The sequence below is a fragment of the Suncus etruscus genome, chromosome 1 (genome assembly GCF_024139225.1).
Source record: "Suncus etruscus isolate mSunEtr1 chromosome 1, mSunEtr1.pri.cur, whole genome shotgun sequence".
Lineage (NCBI taxonomy): Eukaryota > Metazoa > Chordata > Mammalia > Eulipotyphla > Soricidae > Suncus > Suncus etruscus.
In genome coordinates, this window is record NC_064848.1 from 205,047,515 (window position 1) to 205,072,524 (window position 25,010).

Genomic DNA, 25,010 nt, shown 5'->3' on the forward strand with positions numbered 1-25,010 from the left:
CCCCGCGTTCTGCTAGGAGAGATTCCTGAGCATCTCTGCGTGTGGCCCCAACAAACAAAATCTGGGACTGGGGCAATAGCACAATGGAGAGGGCATTTGCCTTGTGTGTAGTTGACACAGATTTGATCCCTAGCACCTCACAGGGTCCCCAGAAAACCACCAGGAATGACTCCTTTGCACAGAGCCAGGAGTAAGCCATGAACACCACTGGGTGTGGCAAAAACAAAAATAAACACACAAAAGAACCCCAAAACCCAATCACAAAGGGCCCAAGAGATAGTAGAGCGATAAGGCATTTGCTTTGCATGCAGATCTAGGACAGATGGTGGTTCGAAGCCCAGCATCCCATATGGTCCCCCATGCCTACCTGGAGCGTTTTCTGAGTGCAGAGCCAGGAGTAACCCGAGTGCCACCAGGTGTGATTAAAAAAAAAAAGATAAAACAAAGTCCACTCAGTATAGCACTGCACCAGGGACCTCATACTGGCTCTGTCACCCAGTCAATACTGATCCCTGCAGTCAAGATCCCCAGGGGTGAGGTGTGGGACAGGTGGGGATTCCCAGCCTAGACATTTGCTCTGGGCCCTCCTACCATCTCGAGGCTCTGGGGTTGGCTCGCGGAATTGTCACTCAGCTCTCCAGTTCATCTGAATTCTCCCACATCAGGCACAGCAGCCCTGAAAAAGGTAAATCAAAGTGGCTGCTTGACTAACGGTGTTGGGGCTCGAGAGATGGCACTGTGGGGAGGACGCTAGCCTTGCACAGCCAATCGGGTTAGACCTCTGGCATCTCATATGGCTCCCTGAGCACCTCCAGAAGTGATTCCTAAATGCAGAGTCAAGAGCATCACTGAATGTGGCCCCAAAACAAAACATAAAACTCCCAAATTATGTTGTGGGTTGGAAAGAAAGTATAACAGGGAAGGCACTTGCCTTGCATGTGGTTAACCTGGTTCAATTCCTGGCACCCCATCTGGTTTGGAATCTGTCAGGAGTGATCCTGAGCAACACTGGTATATGACCCAAAAACCAGGTGGATTCTTGCAGGACATGGAAACAGTTCCTACAAGGGGTGCCCCTGGATGGCCTGAAATCCCTCCCTTACCATAAAAGTCACTTCTTTAGGGGGAGAAGGAACAAGGGGAAACCCTAGGGTTTATCTCTGGAACCTCATTTCCTGAGCACTATGCAGAAAGTAGGTCCTTCCCAGGCCCCCCTGGGCTATGGTTCTCAAATCCAAACATGGGATTTCAATAGTGCTTAAGTGCAAAACCTATTAAGGCTTCTCTTACTTTACCCAGTTAAACTGAAACCTATTTTCGGGTGCTAGAGATGTCCTATTGAGGTTGAAGCACTCACTGCCCTTGCACATAGCTGACTCAAGTCCCATCCCCAGTATCAGAAGATCCCCGTGACTGCCAGGTGTGATCCATGAATGCAGAGCCAGGGGTGAGCCCGGAGCACCGATGGGTGTGGCTCCAAAACAACTTAAGTACCCAAGTGGAGGGCCCGGAGAGATAGCACAGAGGCATTTGTCTTGCAAGCAGCCGATCCAGGACCAAAGGTGGTTGGTTCGAATCCCGGTGTCCCATGTGGTCCCCTGTGCCTGCCAGGAGCTATTTCTGAGCAGACAGCCAGGAGTAACCCCTGAGCAACACTGGGTGTGGCCCAAAAACCAAAAACCCAAAAAAAAAAAAAAAATGTACCCAAGTGGGAGCTGGGGAGATAGCGTAAGGTGTTTCTTGCACACAGCCAACCCAGGTTCCATTTCCAGAACCTCCAGTTTTTCCTAGGGCCTGCCAGGCGTCACTCCTGAGCATAGTTAGGAGTAAGCTCTGATTTTACCCGGTGTGGCCCCAAAGGCGCCCCCCAAAAAGAGGGGTGCAGGTTAGGAAAATATTGGTACTTGGGCAACTGAGGGGCTTGAGATTATAAGTAGAGGGAGTGGCCTAGGGTCTCACTGGACACTCTGGAAGCAGTCAACCCCCCTCAACCCTCGTGGACCCCCGTCCTGCCTCTTGAACCCCAAGAATGTCTCAGAGGTCAGCAAAAGCCACAGCGCCCGCCCGCCCAGGCCAGACTTCTGGGGTCCTCCCCGAGCTCCGCCGCGAGCCTCCCAGCCCCTCAGCACCCCCTGGGTACGCGCCATGGCCCTCGGAGGCGCGGCCGAGGGGGCCCCGTCCCAGCCATCGCGGGTGGTCCCGGTTCTGCTCCGAGGCTCCGCGTGGCGCAGTCTCCCGCCTCGAAGATGCGCCCAGGCCGCGCTCGGTCGCCCCGCCACCGGAAGCAGGGGGCGCGGAGCATGCTGGGAGTTGTAGTCCGCCGTCCGCTCACTTATACGGAGTTCAGGGTAACTGCGCACCAAGACGAACTACATTTCCCGAGGCGCCCCGCCGCATCTGTCAACCGGGGCAGAGCATCAGTTCGCTGCTCCGCCCGTTGCTAGGAGCAGCTTCGACGCCCGCGGGAGGACGATGCAGCGCTCCAAGGCCTGTTGTCTGTCCTCAGGTCCCACCGGGGACCAAATATTCATAAAGGGGGCTGAGGGTGGAGGAGAATCTAGTTCAATTCGTTAGGCCGACTTAGGAAATCACTATGAATACACCCCACACCCTGAAGCTTAGACGTACCTGTTAGATAGCATGCAGGTAAGGCGTTTGCCTTGCATGCAGAAGGTTGGTGGTTCGAATCCCGACATCCCATATGCTCCACCAAGCCTGCCAGGAGCGACTTCTGAGCACAGAGCCAGGAGGAACCTTTGAGTGCTGCCGGGTGTGACCCATAAAGAAAAAGTATGTTACCTTTCTCCTATTCGATTTTGGGCCACACCCTGTGATGCTCGGGGGTTACTTCTGGTTCTGTGCTCAGAAATCTTTCCTGGCTTGGGGGACCATATGGGACGCCAGGGATCGAACCTAGGTCCGTCCTGGACAGCTGCGTAGGGTAAGGCAAATGCCCTACCTCTGTGCTATTGCTCCAGCCCCACATTCCTTTTTCTTTTTTCACATTCTATTTCAGGGGTTCCTCCTGGCTTTATACTCAGAAATCGCCCCTGGCAGGCACAGGGGACCATATGGGATGCCGGGATGCGAACCACTGTCCTTCTGCATGCAAGGCAAACGCCTTACCTCCATGCTATCTCTCTGGTCCCACATTCTATTTACTTTCATCCTGTAAAATATCTAACTGCGGGCCCGGAGAGATAGCACAGCGGCATTTGCCTTGCAAGCAGCCGATCCAGGACCAAAGGTGGTTGGTTCGAATCCTGGTGTCCCATAGGGTCCCCCGTGCCTGCCAGGAGCTATTTCCGAGCAGACAGCCAGGAGTAACCCTGAGCAATGCCGGGTGTGGCCCAAAAACAAAACAAAATATCTAACTGCTTTATTTGCCCTTTTATTTTAGACTAAATAATGTGCAATAAGATATTTCAATGTTATTGAACAAAGGTTGTGATAATATTGAATCTGTAGTCTGAGGGAGCTACTCATAAAACTACACGTCTATATATTATAATCTTTTTTTTGGGGGGGTATACCCAGTGATGCTCAGGGGTTACTCCTGCCTATGCACTCAGAAAACACTCTTGTCTTGGGGCACCATATTGGGATGCCAGATCAAACTACGGTCTGTCCTAGGTCAGTTGTGCAAGGCAAATGGACTGCCGCTTGCACCACTGCTCTGGTCCCTTAATAATCTTTTATTCCTGCAGAGGGGAAGTGGTTTGGGGCTACACCAGGCAGTGTAGGTCAACTAACTGACCCCCGCAGTATGACCCCCACTCCCTGCTCTTCTTTCCAGCCCTCCTGGTTCAATTCTGAAAAGCAAAGTTGTGAATTGAAAGGAGAAAGAAAACTATATAGAGTGCCGCCCAGTAAAGAGTCCTTTGGTGTTAATCATAGATTTTATTTTAGCCATATCCAGCGATGCTCAGGGCTCACTCTGGGAGGTGCTCCCTCCCAGGGAACGTATGAGATGCTGGAGATCTAACCGACTAGATAGAGTTGACCACAAGTAAGTCAAGCGCATACCCATGGTTCTATCACTCCAGTCCCAACTGTAGATTTAAAATTAGGGTCTAATTTTACAAAGGACCAAGTGTCATGGTTTTGTCTTTCTCGCAGGACTGCTGAGTCACTGTTGCCCAACAGCGATGACCTGAAACCTACTCAGTACTTCCGCCCCAGATGTCCCGCCAGGGGTGGATAACTGTAAAAAAAAAAAAAAAAAGCATCATAGGAAATAGACCAAATTCAAACCTCAGCAGTCCAAGGGAACAAATCAAAGGACAGGTGTCATTTCTTTGAACCTGTCATACTTGAAAACAAAACAGGGCTCATAAAGCAGAGGTCTGCTGAGTAGGTTGGGGGAGATCAAGTACTTGGTACCTGATCTATGACAGTATTGTGACAAAACTTATCTTGGTTAAAGTTTTAAACTCTTGGGCACCAGAGGGACAGTAGTGGGTAAGGCGTTTTTACTCTGCATGTGGCTAACCTGGGTTCAATTTTCATATAGTCCCGAGCCCACCAAGAGTGACCCAAGTGCAGTCAGGTATCACCTTTGAACACCATCAGGTGTATCTACCCCTGCCCCAAATTTAATTTTGGTTTTTGGTTAGCAGCGCTCGGGACTTACTTTTGGCTCTGCACTCAGAAATCGAAGCTGGCAGGCTCGGGGACCATATGGGATGCCAGGTATTGAACTCGGGTCTGTCCTGGGTCATCTGTGTGCAAGACAAACAACCTACCAGTGTGCTATCGCCCCGGGCCACTCCCACATTTTTTTTCCCTAGAAATTGAGGCCAGAGCGATAGCACAGTGGTAGGTCATTTGCTTTGCATGCAGCAACCTGGGACCAACCCGGGTTCAATCTCCAGCATCCCATATGGTCCTCCCAAGCCTGCCAGGATTGATTTTTTTTTTTTTTTTTTTTTTGGTTTTTGGGCCACACCCGGTGACGCTCAGGGGTTACTCCTGGCTATGCGCTCAGAAGTCGCTCCTGGCTTGGGGGACCATATGGGACGCCGGGGGATCGAACCGCGGTCCGTCTCCTAGGCTAGCGCAGGTAAGGCAGGCACCTTACCTCGAGCGCCACCGCCCGGCCCCAGGATTGATTTTTGAGTGCAGAGCCAGGAGTAACCTCTGAGCACTGCCAGGTGTGGCCCATAAACCAACCCCCCCCAACAAAAGTGTGTGTGTGTGTGTGTGTGTATATATAAATATATATATATATAATATTTTTCAGCGTATAAGATGATCTACTTTTCCTGTTAAAATATAGGGTTTGGGCTATATTTGCTGTATAAGACTACCTCTTTTATTTTTTTTATTTTGGGGTCACATCGGCAGTGCTCAGGGGTTCTTCCTGGCTCTACGCTCAGAAATCGCTCCTGGCAGGCTTGCGGGACTATATGGGATGCCGGGACTTGAACCACTGACCTTCTGCATGCGAGCCAAACACACTATCTCCATGCTCTCTCTCCGGCCCCAGACTGCCTCTCTTAATGCACACCAAACAGAAATTAAAAAACGGGCCCGGAGAGATAGCACAGCAGTGTTTGCCTTGCAAGCAGCCAATCCAGGACCTAAGGTGGTTGGTTCGAATCCCGGTGTCCCATATGGTCCCCCGTGCCTGCCAGGAGCTATTTCTGAGCAGATAGCCAGGAGTAACCCCTGAGCACCGCCGGGTATGACCCAAAAACCAAAAAGAGAAAGAGTAAAACCCTCAAAGGTCAACAGTATATGTTTAATACAGCTAGACTTTGGAGTGCCAACAATCATTTTACACTTGTCACTTGAGTGACTGTGATTTTTTAATTGTGATCTACATTGAGAGCAGGGAGAGGAGGCTCCTCCAAGAGCAGCTGGCTGGGGTGCAGTGATTAATAAGACAGCTAGAAGGAGACGACAGAGTACCTTCTCTGTGTCCCATAAAAGCTGAACAGAGGGATGAAGCTGGAGTAAGTTTCAATATGCTGTATACTGGCGTATAAGACGACCCCTGACTTTTTTTTTGGGGGGGGGTCACACCCGGCAGTGCTCAGGGGTTACTCCTGGCTCCACGCTCAGAAACCACTTGTGGCAGGCTCAAGGGGACCATATAGGATGGTGGGGATTGAACCTGAATCAGCTGCATGCAAGGCAAATAAATGCTCTTCCCACTGTGCTATGGCTCTGGTTATATCATCATTTTGAAGTTCAAAAAGTATTTTCGAGAATGGCTTACCAAAAAAAATAAATTCATACAAATAACTGTAGCCACACAGCAATCAGAAAGCAGTCTGGGGACTGGAGAGATAGCATGGAGGTAAGGCGTTTGCCTTTCATGCAGGACGGTGGTTCGAATCCCGGCATCCCATATGGTCCCCTGTGCCTGCCAGAGGCGATTTCTGAGCATAGAGCCAGGAGGAAACCCTGAGGGCTGCTAGGTGTGACCCCCCCCCCAAATACAAAAAACAGAAAGCAGTCTGGTTTTCCCAAAAAAGGGCCGTCATCCTGCAAAGGAGTTTCCACAGCTGTGCCCAGTCTCTGCTACCGCAGGGACCATCACCATCTCCTGGTGCTACCGAGATCAAAGATACACATCCTAAAATTCTTCATATAATAATAGAAACTTATGTGGCACTCCTCTGTTGACGGCACAAGTTGAGGTTTTATTCTTTAATGACACTGAATGAGTTCAAGACAAAACATTTCATGTCAATTAAATTAGTACCAAATGTCATGTTTATTTACTTATTTTGCCTACACCCAGCGGTTCTCAAGGAACCAACTCGGGTAGTAGGGGTCAAACCAGGATCAGCTGCATTCAAGGAAAGCACTCTACCCACTGCAGTATGGCGCTGGCTCCTTTGGTTTCATTCTGAAAGAAAACTCAAGGTGTAGAGGAAGAGACTGTCCATCATCTGCTACTCAAACCTGCGAGGGTCAAGTGTGCATCTTCACAGCTAAGTTAGGTAGATGTAAATTTTAAACGTTCTCAGACATTCATCTAGGAGTCAAGCACTTGACCACTCAATTTAAGGTAAGTCTCTATTTCCAAGATCCTAAGCTACTGTCCAAATATATCCTGATAGGAGTAACACAGTGCTGTTTTTTGTTTATATCAACTTAACACCATTAATCAGTTGAAAATATTAAGGCTTCTTGTCAATATTTCTGCTGGACTTGTATTACCAGTTCCACAGGGACTGAATTAAGACAGGCCCCAAGATAGGAACTGCATTTCCACTAAATTATAATAAACATTGAGTCTAGGACAAGTGGCCTGATGAGACAATGTCAAGACACAGTTAAAGGCCTTAAAGAAAAAGTCAAACTCATGCGCTGTATAGCATTGATTTTAAGAAAAAAAATCATTAAGAGGTATACATGAAACTTTTAAGTATAGCGTGATTGTGCAAATTAGATCTCCATTGTAAGGACAGTTTTGCAATTCCTACCAAGCTCTTAGAAACAAACTGAATACAAAGCCAAATCTATGCTAAGAAATAAGATTCTATGGAACTAACTGCTTTCTTTTGCTCTGCTTTCAGTGATTGTATTTTCTGAAAAGTTTCTGCAATACTCATAGGTATAAAGTTGACCCAAACAGAGCTTTTAATAATGTAATTGGCAAGCTTCTTAATGGTTTATGCCAAGATGACAGACTAGTTGAAGCCTGGACTATTCCAGGAAATCCAAATAATATGGCCATCAAGTAGGCACAGCCCTGACAGAGAGTCCTTAAAGAGTTAATTGTTTGCTGGTTCCTTGGGCATCCACAGGCTGAAGTCCCTTCCTTTGCCTGAAGGCAGATGTAGCCGTGACTTGGCTACCTAATCCTTTCCCAAGCAGCAGGGGACAAAGGGAGGTTTTGTGCCACCAGAGAGACCCTGGAATGGAAGACTATTTCCTGACTGCTGGGGAAGGACCCTGCAGAAGGCCTGTGCTGCAGAAACCCTCACCCTGGGAAAATGGTAGCAAGACCGGGAAGACAAGAAGAGAGACCAGCCCGGGGTGGGGGTGGGGGTGGGGGTGACAGCACTGGGACCCAGAGAGTGCCTGAATGAGGTTCTTGGCATCAGGCCCTGTTCTTTCACCCTGCTCTGTAGCCAGGCCATGGGCTAGGGGCAAGCCACATAGCTAGAAAGCAGAGAAGGTGCGCACCTGGCTCAAAAAGTGCTTAAGAACATGTCTAGAGCCGGTGATTAGCAATTGAGGTGTAAGAACAATTAACTACTCGGTAGTTAAGTCCCGCTAACCACCTGCCGCACTCCGCAGGTCTGAGGGCTCTTTCATGGCTAATTGCACTTAAAACATATCTGATTTCTCATTTAATCTCTGAAATCTCTTCAAATTTTTTCTTTCTTCAATTATCAAAGAGGAGAGGGGTCCTTCTCTCGTGGGCTCGAGAGCATCCGAAGCGAATCAAGGTTCTGGTACAGGTCTGTGGCGGCAGGCGGGGTCTGGCCCCGCTGCTTCAGAGCTTCGACTGCAGCGGTTTCAGGTACTTGTGAAAAGACTCGTGGACCTTGAGGAGAGGGAAAGGAGTTACCGGAAAGGAACGTGCACAATCGAAGATCTCTGAGGGGCTCTTGGGACCACACTCCAGGATAATGTTCCGGGGCTTATTCCTGGCTCTGTGCTTAGGGACCACTGCGGGTGCTGCTGGGGGATCCTCAGGGGTGCTAGATTCCAAAAGCAGATGGTCATGCACCACAGGCCAGTGTCTCTGACCCCACAGAGCTGCCCAATTTGAATCTGTGCAGCCCTGGGATGGTTCCAGAGCATCAGACCACCAGACTACAGAACTAGGGTACACACCTGCAAGGCATATGCTCTACTTCTAAGTCACACTGCCCAATTCCTGAATGAACACTTAATGAAAAGTGTATGGGGTAACACCCTGTGGACCTGGGGGTGCTCTTTGGCAGGCTGTGCCAGGGACCAAACCCAGGCTACTGACTACAAAACTTCACTCCAGCACGGAGTCATCTCCTGGCCCCTAGTAGTTGATTCCTCTGTTTTTGAAACAGATTCTGCAGTGCTCAGTGCTTGGGGTATCAGATGTGGAGTTGGGAGTCAAACTGGGGTGGGTTCAATGCCAGGCAAGTAAGTACCTTAAACTCCTGTATTATTTCTCTACTCTTAACATATCTTCTCCATACCTCCCTACCTCCAGTTTCTAGGCCACATCTGGGGTGTGCTTAGGGTTTAATCCTGGCACAGAGCTCAGGGATCACTTTTTTTTTTTTTTTTGGTTTTTGGGCCACACCCAGCGGTGCTCAGGGGTTACTCCTGGCTATCTGCTCAGAAATAGCTCCTGGCAGGCATGGGGGACCATATGGGACACCGGGATTCGAACCAACCACCTTAGGTTCTGGATCGGCTGCTTGCAAGGCAAACACCGCTGTGCTATCTCTCCGGGCCCAGGGATCACTTCTGACACAGCCCAGGGGGCCCTGTGTAGTGATGGGATTAGAAACCGAGTCAGTCACAGGCAAAGCAAGCACCTTACCGCTGTACTGTTGTGTGATCACAGCACACCTTTAATTGAGAAATTATATGGACCTTATTTGATTCTTAAAATGATTCCAAAATCATTAGAAAAAGATTAGGGGAGGAGATGGAGAGAGCTCAAGGGGCTGAGCACAGGCTCTGCATTGCAGAGGCCTGGGTTTGCTCCCAGCACTCATGCTTGGTTGCCAGAGCACTGAGCTAGAAGTAGCTTCTGAGCACAGACAAATGTGGTCTGTTCAACTGGCCAAAGAAAACTCAAAAAAAGCAAATTTGGTGGCTAAATCATGTGGTTCCTGTGGTGAACACAGCTCACGGGTTTGAGGCCCCCCACTCCAAGTACTTCTTTTTTTTTTTGGTTTTTGGGCCACACCCGTTTGACGCTCAGGGGTTACTCCTGGCTATGTGCTCAGAAATTGCCCCTGGCTTGGGGGGACCATATGGGACGCTGGGGGATCGAACCGCGGTCCTTCCTTGGCTAGCGCTTGCAAGGCAGACACCTTACCTCCAGCGCCACCTACCCGGCCCCACTCCAAGTACTTCAATAAGAAAAGGGAGGAAAGGAATGGAGGGCCCTTGACCTCCATCTGTCACCCACCTTCATTTGAGACTCTTTCTGGGCACTGCCAGCCTGCTGCTCACAGCAGCCCTGGCATCGAAGAACCTTCAGGGCCACATACTATAGGACAAGCATCACCAAAGTAGAAACACGCTACACTGTACCCCAAGAGCTTTTCATGGGTAGGGAGATAGCTCAGAGGGCCAGAGTGAATGCTCTGCATGTATGGGTCCAGAGTTCGATCCTCAGCACCATCCAAACCTACCAGCCTGGCCAGCAGGCCCAGGGTCTCCCCACTTGTGGCAGGCGGCCGCTATTACACCCATGCCTACCCCCAACTCTAGGCTTGAAAACATTCCAATTGCTGGGGCCAGGGACACAGTTCACAGGACTAGAGTGCAGACTGTGTGTGCAGAAGCCCTAGGTTTGATGTCTGGTACCTTGTGAGCCTCGAAGCAATTCTGGAAGTGAGCCCCAAGCACAGAGCTGGGTGTGTCCAAGAGTCAGAAAAAATTGTTTTTCTTGACTATGAAGAAAGCACATGCATGAAAACCTGTTTTCGGTAGCTCAAGTAAAGTCAGTGTGGTCGGGAGCACCCAGGAGAGGATGGAGAGCCAAGGTGAGGACCCAGGAGTTACCTCTGTTTTGTTCATCGGGGAGTTCTTGGCCCACTCAAACATGTTCTCATATACATTCCCGTCATAGCGGCCGAGCACAGAGCCCAAAGTCATATCCCGGTAGTCGAACGCATCCACCAAAGCCACAGCTTCAGGTCGGATCACAGCCAGCAGCTCCTTGACACGCTGGTGTGCTTGGGTGATCTGCGAGTCTGTCATGATGCCCCCCTGAAGGGTCAAGACAGACAAGTATATACACGGGCAGACAGACAGACAGACATCCAATGCTATGGTACACCCCAACTGTCTCCTATGGGAAAGGAGAAAGAGCAAACAGAGCACCCCTGACCTGCAGGAAGTCCCCGGCCTTCTGGGTGATCCCATAGAGCGAGTACAGCAGACACAGGTTCCTAAGCACCACCTGGATGGACTTCTCTTGAACCTCGCCGAGTTTCTCTGTGAAGAGTTTGACCACCACATAGTGGCAGTGTGCCTGGACACAAAAGAAAGACCAGACTGTGAGAAACAGTGACCACAGAAGGCAAGGATAGCGGCGGCAGGCAAGGGTGGTGGGACGGGGCAAGTTTACTGTCTGGGGGCTGTGAGGATGATGAGGGTGGAATAGTGAAGGTCGAGGGCAATGAAGAAGAAGTGGATATGAGCACTGAAGGAGAGACGGGACATTGCCTGGACTGAGAGCCAGGGCCCACCTCGCTTGCTCGAACGAGGTCCACAGAGGTTAGGTTCCAGGCCACCTCCCTGCTGCTTCTGTGACTCATTTCTGCCTGAAGGTTCTTTGCAGCAACTTCTACTAACCTGTCAGGGAGAAGAGAGGTAGGTGCTCAGGCAAGGAACCCCAGCGTTCAGTACCACCTCCCCCTGCGTGGGCGGATGCACACCTTGCCGCCCGGAGCCTGTAGGCATCCATGAGGCTGTCAGGGTTGCTGAGGTCCACCACGGAGGCCCGTGCTGCCACCTGCTGTGGCTGGATGCGCTGACTGGGCAGGTCATTCAGGTAGGACATGGTGCCACCCACCAGGGTGCCGGCGCGCACTTGCTCGTAGCTCTTTATCAGGAACCTGGAAAACACGGGGGCTGCCTTCTCAGGGGAGCACTAGGTCAGGAGCCCCCTGAGCCCAACTCCCCAGGACCGAGAGGGCGTTGTCCTGGGACAAGGGCACAACTACTGAGGAGAGCGGAGCATAGGCCTTCCCCCGCAGGTTTGGTCTCCCTGGCCCCCCAAGAATGAAAGCAGAGGCAGGAGACCCAATGGGGGATAGACACGCACCTGGCCGTCTGCAGCATCATGACAGTGTTCTCGCCTTCAAAAGTGCAGGCTGGGGAGAAGTTGACATAAATGTTGGGGAGCCCGCTGCAGTGTGAGTAGCCGTGGCCGCCGCAGGCCATGCGACAAGCTTCGATGCCAGCGACGGTAGTCCAGGAGGTGAAGGCTTTCAGGCCAGCAGCCAGGGCGTGGAGCTGAGGGCAGGTGTAGGAGTGTTTAGACCTTGCAGGCTGCTCCTGCCTGCCCAACTCCCCCAAGTCACCAACACCCCTGCACTCCCTGGGAGCTGTGCCAATTGGACCAGCACAGATGGCACAGAACTTCTGAAGCCACGATGCAAACCACACTTTAGCTTCTGCTCTGGTCCAATTTTTTTGGTTTTTGGGGCCAAACCCAGCGATGCTCTGGGCTTACTGCTGATGGAGTTTGGGGTACCATACAGGGAGCTCAGATTAAACCCATATGGGTCACATACAAGCACCCTCCCAGTCCCTGGTCTACTTCTAATCAGTATAACAGTGTATTCCAAGGACATAGGAATACAATACCTAAAGAAAGCCCAATGTGGGGGCTGGAGCGATAGCACAGCGGTACAGCATTTGCCTTGCACATGGCAAACACAGGACGAACCCCAGTTCAAATGCCAGCATCCCATATGGTGTGTCTTCCCCCCCCCCCCCCCCCCCGTGCCTGCCAAGAGTGACTTCTGAGGGCAGAACCAGGAGTAACCCCTAAGTATTGCCAGGTGTGACCCAAAAACCAAAGAAAAAAAAAAAGGATGCCCAATGTTTTTTCTGGACTATTCCCCCAACCAAGAGGAAGCAGGAACATCCCCTTCAGGAAAGACACATGCCTCGGGCAGCTCACTCAGGTTCCCTTGGCTGATATCTCCGTTGACTCGCAAGTAGGTCTCCCTCACGTATGAGCCCACAAACTTAAAGGCATAGGCCGTGGCCAGGAGTGGGAAGAGTTTGTATTGCTGGGTTTGAAAGTCCAAGATCTGTGGTTCCTTTTCGCTGAAGGACACAGAGAAATAAAAGTGAACACAGAGATTCCAGTTTACACACAGATGGAAATAACAAGCCCAATTCTCAAGATGACCCCAGTTCAAAAGGGGAAAATAAAGACTCCAGGACCTGCCCAAGGCCACAAAGGCTCACGAGCAGCAAATCCTCCGTGGGATCTAAAGACAGTCCTAACTGCACGGTCTGCAATGAAGACCAGGGCCCACCGTGAAGCCCCTCACTGTCTCAGTCTTCCCTGCACGAGGACACAGGTCAAAACAACACCCTAAAGCACTGGAGGAAGGCAGGCAGGCAGGCTGAACATGGTCTATCAGTGGGAGAGCAGGCTCTACAAGCAGGAAGCCTAGATTCAGCCACACACCCAGGGGCCTCTGAGTCAGGCTGGGCTCATCCTCTGAGGACACCCAGGTATGTCCACACCACAAACAGCACTCCAAAACAAGGTCTGACTAGGTACAGGGTTAACAATCTGTACTATAATCACAGTTTCGGAGAAGAACGCAAGTGAAGGGTTCAATATCTGAGGTCAAATTTTGACAGAGGCCAAACATTTGACAAGGTTTTCATTCATGTTTTGGGGGCTGAAGTGGTGGCACTAGAGTTAAGGTGTCTGCCTTTTGAGCTCGAGCCTAGGACGGACCTCGGTTCATCCCCCCTGGCGTCTCATATGGTCCCCCAAGCCAGGAGCGATTTCTGAGCCCATAGCCAGGAGTAACCCCTGAGTGTCAATGAGTGTGGCTCAAAAACAACAATAAAAAAAAAATCCATTGTGTTTTGGGTGGGGGGGCCACCCCACTGTGCTATAGGTACTAGGGGCTGAACCCAGGCTGGCATGGGGAAGGCAGGCACCCTATCCTCTACACCAGTGGTCCTCAAACTTTTAAAACAGGAGGCCAGGGGGCTGGAGAGATGGCATGGAGTTAAGGCGTTTTCCTTGCATGCAGAAGGATGGTGGTTCAAAACCCGGCATCCCATATGGTCCCCCAAGGCTGCCAGGAGTGATTTCTGAGAGTGAAGCCAGGAGTCACCCCTGAGTACTGCTGGATGTGACCCAAAAACAAAAAAAAAACAAAAACAAAAACTCCACAGGGGGCCAGTTCACTGTCCCTCAGACAATTGGAGGGCCGAACTATAGTAAAAACGAAAACTATAGGTGCTGACATGGTGGCGCAAGTGGTAGGGCATTTGCCTCGCACGCAGCTAACCCAGGACTAATCGCAGTTTGATTCCCCTGTGTCCCATATGGTCCCCAAGCCAGGAGCGATTTCTGAGCGCATAGCAAGGAATAACCTCTGAGCATTACTAGGTGTGGCCCAAAACCAAAAACCCAAACAAAACAAAAACCTATGAACAAATTCCTATGCACACTGCATATATCTTATTTTGAATTAAAAAAACAAAACGGGAACAAATGCAATATGTGGCCCGCGGGCCGTAGTTTGAGGACCACTGCTCTATACTATCTGTCTGGAACAATGATATGTTGGAGTCATACCCAGGAAAAAGAAAAGAGAGTGGAAACTATGGCCCAGAGCACACACAGGGAACCCAGATTAAGGCCACTCCTAATAAATCCAGCTTAGCAACTGGTAACAATAAGAATTTCAAATTGCCTTCAAGGCTTTGAAGGTTTCATGGCTGGAACACAGGACTACAACAAACATTTTCACTACATTAAAAAGGAGGTGATTAGGGGCTGGCGAGGTGGCGTTGGAGGTAAGGTGTCTGCCCTGTAAGCGCTAGCCAAGGAAGGACCATGGTTCGATCCCCGGCGTCCCATATGCCCCCCCCCCCCAAACCAGGGGCAATTTCTGAGTGCTTCGCCAGGAGTAACCCCTGAGCATCAAACAGGTGTGGCCCGAAAAACCAAAAAAAAAAAAAAAAGAAAAGGAGGTGATTTAAGTTGAAGAGATAGCACAGCAGTAGGGCGTTTGCCTTGCACGCAGCAGATCCAGCATGGATGGTAGTTCGAATCTCAGTATCTCACATGATCCCTGTGAATGCCAGGAGCGATTTCTGAGTGCAGAGCCAGGAGTAACCCCTGAGTGCTGCCGGGTGTGACCCAAAAGCCATAAAATAATAATAAAAAAATAAAAAGAAGGTGGGGCCAGAGAGATAGCATGGAGGTAGGGAATTTGCCTTGCATGCAGAAAGACAGTGGTTCGAATCCCGGCATCCCATATAGTCCCCCTGAGCCTGCCAGGAGCGATTTCTGAGCGTAGAGCCAGGAGGAACCCCTGAGTGCTGCTGGGTGTGACCCAAAAACCAAAAAAAAAAAAAAAAAAAAAAGAGGAGCAGGCTCTATGCAGTGCCTGTGTCGTGTAGCTTCTGCTGCCAGCCCAGGGAGCCCACCAAGCCCTGACCCACAGCAGCTGCCCCTTACCCTGCCTTGATTTCTGACTGGTGTCGCACAGCGCTGTAGCGGATGGCGATGGTGCAGGCCTTGGACAGAGACATGGCAGCCAAGCCCACCAGGTAGGTCCTGACGAATACCATAGTGCCGTATGTCAGCTTGTCGCTCACTGGCTTCACATATGTGCCGTCAGGCTCCACCTGCAAAGAGCCGGGACTGATGCTTCCTTTCTCATACATGGGGATCCCCAAGAGGCCTGGCTCCCAATACTTGGGCATGCTTTTTGGGGTGCTTCTCAACACCCACCTGCCCCCCTGTTCGTAAGCTATCCTGCCCACGTGGTTCTGGTGCAGCTAAGCTGTGAGGCCAGCGGGGCCAGTGAACCGCGCTCCTGAGCATGCCGATGCTGCTGAGCTCACTGTCCTACGCAGCATCCATAGTGAAAACAAGCCCTTCCCTTCTCAAGAGCAACATCATGAGACTGTCACGCAGGACAACCCTGCTTCTACTTTCTTTCCTTGTTGTCTGTGTCTGGCTCTGCACTTAAGAAGTCACACCTAGGCATGGAGTGACAACACAGTGGTAAGGCATTTGCCTTGTACGTGGCTGACCCAGGACAGACCTGGGTTCGATATCAACATCCCATATGGTCCCCCAAGCCTGCCAAGAGTGATTTCTGATTGCAGAGCCAAAAGTAATCCCTGAGTGCTGGTGGGTGTGGCCCCAAAACAAAACAAAAAAAAAAAAAAAGAAAAAGAAAAAAGAAACTAAGGTCACTCCTGGTGGTGCTTGGCAGACCGTAAGGGATGTCGGGGACTGAACCCTTGTTGGTCATATGCAAGGCCATCGCTCTAGCCCCTGCTTCTTTCTACTTCCAGTCTAGACCTACCTGGGCGTACTTCATCAACATGTTCTCCCTGGGGATGCGATAATTGTCCATCTTCAGGTAGCCATTGTCGACCTCCTCATAGCCAAACTTGGGGCCAATGTCTCCGACTGTAATACCTACCTCGGTAAAAGTAAAAGCCAGGAGGTGTTTAGACTGATAACAGCTTCCTCCTCTTTTTCAGAGGGAAAGTGATTGGTTTAACTTTGACGGCAACCTCAGAAGAAGAGTCCTAACCTGGAAAAGGCTTGTGGGTGCCAAACTCACGAATCGGCACGATGAAAGCGTGTAATCCATAGCATTGGCCCCTGGTGATGAGCTGGGCAAGAACTATGGCGTGATTTGAAGTCTTCCCAACTGCAAAAACAAGGAGAACAAGAGTCAAGTGAATAAGCGTTCTTATATCTCAATGGACAGAAACAACAGAGCAGTCTGGAGAGAGTGCAGGGAGTAAGGCACTTGCCCTGCACTGTGTTCTAACAACCCTGGTTCGAACCCCCAGTACCTTAGAATGGCTCCTGAACACATCAGGGGTCACTCCTGAGCACAGAGCCAAGACTAGCCCTGAGTACTAGCAGCTGTGGCCTAAACACCAACAAAGTAGAAAATTGAATGCATCCCTTGATTGCATGTACGTAAACTTAGCATAGGATCAGAGTTCATTAAAGATGTGGATTTGCCATCAATCCTTTCCTTTCAAAAACAGCTTTAAAGGGCCAGAGAGATGTCCTGCGTGTCAAAGGCCCAGGTGGTTTTACTTATTTCTCACATATTTACATAAATAAAGTCTATGCTAATCATCTGAATGTTGATTCACTTTATCTTTGCTGTTGGTGTAAGAACCATACCCAGGAGAGCTGGGAAAGGCCACACAGGGGTGCCCGGTACCCAAGAGTGAACACTAGTCACAAGTCTATCATATTTAAAATAACCCAAATTCAGGGCTGGAGAGATAGCATGGAGGCAAGGTGTTTGCCTTTCATGCAGAACGTCATCAGTTCGAATCCGGCTTCCCATATGGTCTCCCGTGCCTGCCAGGAGCAATTTCTGAGCATGGAGCCAGGAGTTTCCCCTGAGCACTGCCGGGTGTGACCCAAAAACCCAAATTCAATTGGAAAACAGATTCTGTCTAGGGACTGGGCTCTTGTCTTGCCAATAGATCTAGGCTTGATTTCCACATGGTCCCCACAGCCCCGACAGCAGTGATCCCAGGGCAGTCAGGATTAAGCCCTGGCATACTGGTCTGTGTCTCCATAAAGATTGTCCTCAAGTTAACCAGCCACAATTAAAATGCTCAATAATGTGACACACTAAGTCAGAGCCAAGATAGCCACTATTTTTCTCACTACAGAATTTGTAGGAAATAAATCTGCTTTAAAAATATTCTGATTAGGGCCGGAGAGATAGCATGGAGGTAAAGCGATTGCCTTTCATGCAGGAGGTCATCGGTTCGAATCCCGGCGTCCCATATGGTCCCCCGTGCCTGCCAGGAGCAATTTCTGAGCCTGGAGCCAGGAATAACCCCTGAGCACTGCCGGGTGTGACCCAAAAACCAAAAAAAAAAAAAAAAAATATTCTGATTAGGGGCCAGAGAGATAGCATGGAGGTAAGGCATTTGCCTTTCATGCAGAAGATCATTGGTTCGAATCCCGGCGTCCCATATGGTCCCCCAAGCCTGCCAGGAGCAATTTCTGAGCATAGGGCCAGGACTAACCCCTGAGCACTGCCGGGTTTGACCCAAAAAACAAACAAAAAAAACAAAAACAAAAAAAGAAAAAAACAACAAAACCTCAAATGCTTGACAGTGCACAGGCCTGACTAAATGGGAAATCTAATTTTACTTCAAAGACTACAGAAACTATATTGACATATGGGTATATAAGTAGAAAAAAAAACGAGAAGCAGAATACACAAGTGATCCTTTCTACATGTGATCTACACATCTACAATGTGTTTCTACAAAGTGATCCTTTGCAAGCTGTATGAACATGCTCAAGAGAGCATGTAATCAACAGTTTGATATTTTTCTCTTTCAAATAGCCTCATAAAATAAGATCTACATCTTAAACAACAATATTGCAATAAATCATCCAAATATATAACAGGTGAGAAGGGAAAATTCACGTACGGCCCCCTGGCCACCACTTGATGGAGGTGACGGTAGGACTGTTGAGAATGAACTCCTGGGTCTTCGGGTCATAAGTGGCCGTAGTTTCTAGACCCCGAAGATGGGTTCCTAAAAAAAGAAATGACATCAGTTTCGGAGAAGATGTACGAAGAAAGGGTCTGGTGCAGGATAAAAAGCACATGCCCACCTCTTTAAAGTTTAAAGGGAAAAACAAAAAAAGAACAAAAACAACAGACAACAAAAAACAAGTAGGGTCAGTCAGAGAGAGCTTAACAGGCAGAATAAATTTTGAAGTCTGGCCGATTCCACATCAAACCAAAGAGAAAGCCCAGGAATCAAGTGTAGAGAAGCTACAAAAGACAGACAATAAGACATAACACCTATACTTAAACCCGAGAGTTCTAGTAGATTCCAAGGTGTTATTTCTAATTTCACTTCAGCACACCTCTGTCAGCAGGCTTCTCCTTTACAGCGACCAAAAGAAAACATTAGGCAGCCTCTCTATACCTTTCCACAAACAAGACTGCAGAACAGGAAAGGCACTGAAAGTGAGCTAGGCTGCTAACCCTCCTCTATGCTATGGGTCTTCGAGATTCAGCACACAGGAGCTGTCTTGGCCACATCAACTCCTCATTCTGGAATCTGCATCCAACGAAGCCCAGACAAGGTAATCCAAGAGACTCCAGCTGAAATTCCTGTAAACCGTCTTATTTCTTTCAGAATTATGCTAGAATGGCCTGCTGGTCCCTCGCTCAGTCTCAGTCCCAACAGATAGGCTAGATCAGCTTTAGCTGGTTCATTTTTGCCAGCAGGAGAGGCAGCTCCAATTGCAAGCTGGGAGAGGGACCCAGCTGTCTTTTAATACCGACTGCAAATGAATCAACAGCTTCCAGCCCAGTGTTCTTGGCAGTCTCCTCCCCCGCTAATAGTGAAACAAATGCTGAGAACTTTTTGCCAAGCTGCTCTGATAATGCCAGATCTTCTTAAATACTCAAACCTGGGAACAGTTGAAACTTTCTTTTTTCTTTTTTTTTTTTTTTGGTTTTTGGGCCACACCCGTTTGATACTCAGGGGTTACTCCTGGCTATGAGCTCAGAAGTCGCTCTTGGCTTGGGGGGACCGAACACGGTCCATCCTATGCTAGCGCTTGCAAGGCAAACACCTTACCTACCTCTAGCGCCACCTTCCCGGCCCCAGTTGAAACTTTCAAGGTGAAAAACAGAACAACTACAACCTTTCCAGGAGTTGAAATCAGATCCGGCTGCAAACAACCATTTGCTCTTGTTTTTGTGGTTTTTGGGGTCACATCCGGTAGTGCTCAAGAGTTACTCCTGGCTCTGTGCTCAAGAAATCAATCCTGGCGGGGTCGGATGTAAGGGATAGAACCCAGGTTGGCTGCGTGCAAGGCAGCACCCTCCCCACTGGGCTCCAGCCCTGCTTTTAAGAAACAAACTTTTGAAACCTTTGGTCTCCGGCAACCAAGACAGAAGCTGAGCACCAAAGCAGCCACAAGAGAAGATCAAGTTGTCCAGCAATAGGAGCCAGTAAGAAAACACTCACGCGGCCAGTCAGTTCTAAGACTGAGTAAAAGAGGAGCCAAAACCATCAACTCAGAGGCGAGGCCAAAGACACCTCCGACAGCCCTGGCAAGGCCACGAAGGGCATGGGGGAACGGGGCAGGGCGCCAAACACCTGAGTTTAGAAGCACTTTCTGCTTCATTTTTCCTGTCCAACTTGACTGAACTTACAGAAACACTAACAAAAGGTCAGCGAAGTTTTGATTCCTTCAGACACTCAGGTCCCTTCAAGGCACACATGCCATGTGTGAAAAGGCAGGAGGGTGCATTCAAGAATCAACAGCGGAAGATTTTCACAGCGGTGAGGGAGGAATTCAGGCCCTGAACCTCTGTAGCACACACAGGCTTTGCAGCCCCTGAGAACTCGCACTAACACCAAGAGCCTTTACCTTTGGACACCCAGGACAAATGAGCCGGTGTTATCTCTGGCAACACGCCCTCGCTTTCCCCTGCCCAGAGAACCCTACCCTCGGCACAAGGCGAACTTTCAGACAGAAGGCCGTATGCTCGGCTGGCAGAGGGCAGGCACGCCTCAACCCAGCTCCAGGCAGTGGGGACTAAAAGCCCTACCATGGCCCATCTCCGTCTGGGCATAGGTGCCAATGATCTCCAAGTTCCAGGCGGGTATGAAGAAGCGACTCTGTTGTTCTTCTGTGGCCTGGTGAAGTAAGGTAGGTAGGAACATGCCCAAGTGAAGATCCAGGGCCTCGGGATGCCCTCGGTGCACAAAGCTTCGAGGAAACACCAAGGGTGGGAATTTGAGAGACGCGTCATCGGGTCAGAGAATCAGCATTGTGGGGGGAGCGCATGAGGAAAGAAAAAACTGTAAGTTTTGATTCGGTCTGGTGCAAGGCCCCATGAGAGCACAGTCCCTTTTCTGTATTCATCATGAGTGTGCACAGGGTGGGGGTGGGGTGGGGGGGTGAGGCACCAGGGCTACCCAAAGCTGGCAAGATGCCTTTCGCTTTGGGTACTCGGGTGCCAAGTGGAGAACTGTGGCAGGACTTGGCTACGTATCTCAACTCCAGACAGGCAAGGCACAAAGTCTAGCGAGCAGGACTCCTCACTGCCATGGGAGCAAAACCAATAGGACACTTTGAAGGGGCTGGTCCGAAAGGAGAATTTAGGCTACGGTGCTGGACTGGGGGCGGGGGAGGTGGGAGCACCTCAGAAATGCTGCAGGCTGCCAGGTGCTCCTCCTGCCTCACTCTCTCAAGTAGCCAGCCTGGTGCGAGTCACACAAACTCATACAGAAAAGGACTGTGCTCTCTTCATCCCAATAATCTCTTGATTAAAAAAACAGGATTTCTAGTATATTAGAGCAGTTACAATTAACAGGTTCATGCAATCAGGTTACAATCAGACTCATTACACATTTTAGTCAACATCTTGGTTTTCTATTAAATAATCTACTCCCAGATTGGAGCGATAGTCCAGCAGGTAGGGTGCTTGCCTTGTGGCCGACCTCAGTTCGATCCCCAGCATCCCATCTGATCAGTCCCCTGAGCCTGCCAGGAGTGATCTCCGAGTGCAGGGCCAGCAGCAAGTCCTGAATACCACCAGGTGTGGCCCCAAAAGCAAAACAAAACAAAACAGGGTGCTTTGGTGCTTTAGACTTCTTGTGAATTTATTTTGACCAGAGACCAGTTCTGCCTCCGAATTAACCCAGGTTACTGACACTGCATTTAACTCAGCTCCTAAGAAGACTCTTCTATTCTTAGTCTTCTCGGAGAGGAGGCCGAGGAGCCAGAGCGATAGCACAGCAGAGAGGGCATTGGCCTTGCACACAACCAACCTAGTTTGGGCCCAGGCATCCCATACGGTTCCCTCTTGTGCTGCTCAGGTGTAGTTCCTGAGCACAGAGTCAGAATTAAGCTCTAAGCACTGCCAGGTGTAACCCAAAAAGTAACAAAAAAAAAAAAAAAAAAAAAAAAAGAAGAAGAAGGAAAAAGCAAACAAAGAGACAAAAACAGAATGAGGCTGAAGATTCAAGGTTAGTAGAGAATGTGAGGTGAAGGGGAAAGGGGGGGCTTCTCATTGGTGTCACAGGAGAGACGGAATTGAGAGATAGGATTTTAAGGGGTAGTGGGCATGTAGGTAGCATATGCTTTGGCACCTCTAAAATGTGCACAAAAACAGTCCCATGGACTTAGCATAAGCTTCACACACAGAAGCCCAAGTTCAATCACTACCACTCTCGGTCCCCTGGTTTCCCCAACTGGGCATGACCCCCTAAGCACAGAGTGAATGTATCCTCAAGAACTACTGTGGATAGCCCCGAAACCATTTCTGGATGATTTGACATGACTTGGGGGCAACATCCAGTAGTGTCTGGGAGCTACTTCCCCGCTCTACTTGAGGTATCACTTTCTTTATTTTTTTTTTTTAGGCCACACCCGGCATTGCTCAGGGGTTACTCCTGGCTGTCTGCTCAGAAATAGCTCCTGGCAGGCACGGGGGACCATATGGGACACCGGGATTTGAACCAACCACCTTTGGTCCTGGATCGGCTGCTTGCAAGGCAAACGCCGCTGTGCTATCTCTCCGGGCCCGAGGTATCACTTTCAGTGGGACTCAAAGGACCAAGGTGCAGGGCTTGAGCCCAGGCAAAGTATGTGCTCGGCCCACTGAACTCTCTGGTCTGGTTGGACACTCGTGCACATGGCAGACCAGTGTTTGATCCCTGGCACCTAACCCTCCCTCACCCCACCAAAAAAAAGGAAAAAGAAAACAAGCCAGTCAAAATGTACTCCAGGAAGAATGCTGAGATGTCACCATTGCCAGAAGCTGGGAGAACAGAAGCCAATCAACTAACAGCTCCCTAGGAATCTCTGGCCCTTCGGAAACAGTGAAGGGATTTCTGGGGAAATCATTTATCTCAGGGGGTGAAAGTCCCAGCACTCACAAGCGGGCACATCCTTTCTTGAAAAAGCAGGGGCTGAGGGGCTAATAATTCTGGGTGGAAACTGGTTGGGCCAGCCTCAACACAGCCTCTACCTGTGCAGCAAGGTGACCTGGTATCGCTGGGCCCAGAGAGAGCCTGCAACCCCAGCAGGCCCTAAAAGGGCAAGTGTTGGCTGGCCTGCTGTGCACAGGACGGAGGGCAGGGAGAACATGCCTGCAGCCAGAAACACTTTGGAAACTACAGAATGTCCTTGGAGAAAAGGTCTTTCAGTCCTAAGACTAGGCTTATCCAGGAGTGGAGATGATTTAGAGCAGGATTAAAGGCCCTCTGGAGCATTTACTCTGATGCAAACAGCTGCTTTGGTCTTACCTTAAATAATTTATTTTCAAACTACCTGGGGGCTGGAGAGAGACTACAGGAGATAAGGAAGGCACTTGCCTCACAAGCTGCAGACCTGGGTTCAATCTCTAGTGCCCCTTATGTTCTCCAGGGCACCGCTAAGAGTAATTCATGATCACAGGGCCAGGAATAACTCATGAGCATAGCTGGGTATGGCCCAAAACGAAACAAAACAAAATAAAACTGAAAACACTATCGAACAGCAGCATTCACTTGGTGAGGCACTAGCTACAGTTCTTTCTAAACCACAACCAAGACAGATGGCTTAGTGGACAATCCTTCCACACGTAGATGGAAGTCTAGAAGCCAAGATTGAAGACAAAATAATTCGGTTAAAAAGATTATGAGAGAAAGAAATCAAAATTTATCTATGTGGTTATAATCCTAGGAAATCAACAGCAAAATACAATAGATGATTAAGATTAGAAAAGCTATAGCTTATGTAGGGGAAAAAGCCATTTCATTTTTATTCATTATCAAATAGGGCCAGAGCGATAGCACAGTGGGGAGGGTGTTTGCCTTGCATGTGGCCGACTCAGGTTCAATCCCCGGCATCCTACATGGCCCTTCGAGCCTGGCAGGAGTAACTTCTCAGCACCACCAGGTGTGGCCCAAAAACAACAACAACAACAACAAAAAACAAATTGAGAGACGTTTATAAAATACAATAGCATAGCAGATGGGCAAATGGGTGAGATAACCAGGCCGAGCTGCTGCTTCCTCTATATGATAAAACGTTAACTGTCCGAAGTGGCAAACACCACAGAGCCACACACAGTGCTCAAGGCTCACTCCTGGTATGGCTCAGGGTGCGCCGGGGATTCAACTCAGATTGGCCACTCGCAGAGCAAGGGCCCTATAGCTAATCACCTTAAGCACACAACCAGTTTTAACACCCAGATCACACACCGGCTTTCCTTAACCCCATACCCTGTCTTCCCCAAACCCAGAAGCACAACCCTGTTGTAATCCTCTCTCACATGCTACCGGCTGGCTAACACGGAAGTCATACCTTACTCTCCCCTAATATAAGTATCCATTGCCCACCTACAGCAAACGAAGTTACTCTCCTGAAGCGGCTGGTGGATGCTTCTCTGTGAGTGCTCTACTCGCTTGAGATCCAACCTCACCAGTGACTGCTACAACCAGCGACTTTGTGACCTCACCAGTGACTTCTATGTCTTAGAACCTGACATTCATTACCAGCTTCATTTACAACTGGTGCCCGAACAGGGATCCAGGAACCCAAAAGACCCTAATGATGGTGAGTTACTGGACCCTCTGGTGGATAACCACCATAATGGACCACTCTGGATAATCACTCATAATGGATTGCTCTGGTCCCAAAATCACTGCTGAACTACCAACTTCTCAAAAAACCACCATGACAAAGCACTGTACATAGGCAGGATCAAACCGACAAGGGAGGCCCATTCGGACTGAGCAGTTTCCATCCTTCATCTGACCCATATCGTTCATATCCTCCCTCTGCTACGAATACACGATTATGTTGAATTCGATGAATCCTGAAGTAAAAGAAGTGGGAAGCGGTCAAACGGCTGGGGGACAAGCTTCAGGCAGGAGCCTTGGACCTGGCACCATGGGACCCAAAGTACCGCTGGTCATGGCCCCAGCTCCAAATTCACTACCACAGGACCGGAGATATAGCGTGGAGGTAGGGTGTTTGCCTTGCATGCACAAGGACAGTGGTTCGAATCTCGGCATCCCACATGATCCCCTGAGCCTGCCAGGAGTAACCCCTGAGCGCTGCCGGGTGTGAC

At 49.7% G+C, this 25,010-nt stretch overlaps 1 protein-coding gene across 2 annotated transcripts in view; it reads right to left on the reverse strand.

Moving 5' to 3' along the window:
* Positions 1–6,629: 6,629 nt before the first annotated feature.
* The window catches only part of ACOX1 (acyl-CoA oxidase 1), a 29,676-nt gene continuing 11,295 nt past the window's right edge, over positions 6,630–25,010 (reverse strand). The window contains exons 3-14 of one of the 2 annotated variants that reach the window (XM_049770778.1): positions 20,496–20,656; positions 18,349–18,456; positions 16,458–16,577; positions 16,224–16,339; positions 15,365–15,534; positions 12,810–12,972; positions 11,960–12,150; positions 11,571–11,750; positions 11,382–11,487; positions 11,021–11,164; positions 10,693–10,899; positions 6,630–8,509 (exon numbers count right to left, since the gene is read on the reverse strand). In XM_049770778.1, coding sequence (XP_049626735.1) covers positions 8,459–8,509; positions 10,693–10,899; positions 11,021–11,164; positions 11,382–11,487; positions 11,571–11,750; positions 11,960–12,150; positions 12,810–12,972; positions 15,365–15,534; positions 16,224–16,339; positions 16,458–16,577; positions 18,349–18,456; positions 20,496–20,656 — 1,717 coding nt within the window. In that variant the 3' untranslated portion in view covers positions 6,630–8,458. The remainder of the gene's footprint in view (positions 8,510–10,692; positions 10,900–11,020; positions 11,165–11,381; positions 11,488–11,570; positions 11,751–11,959; positions 12,151–12,809; positions 12,973–15,364; positions 15,535–16,223; positions 16,340–16,457; positions 16,578–18,348; positions 18,457–20,495; positions 20,657–25,010) is intronic. The other variant, XM_049770773.1, reaches the window with a different exon arrangement.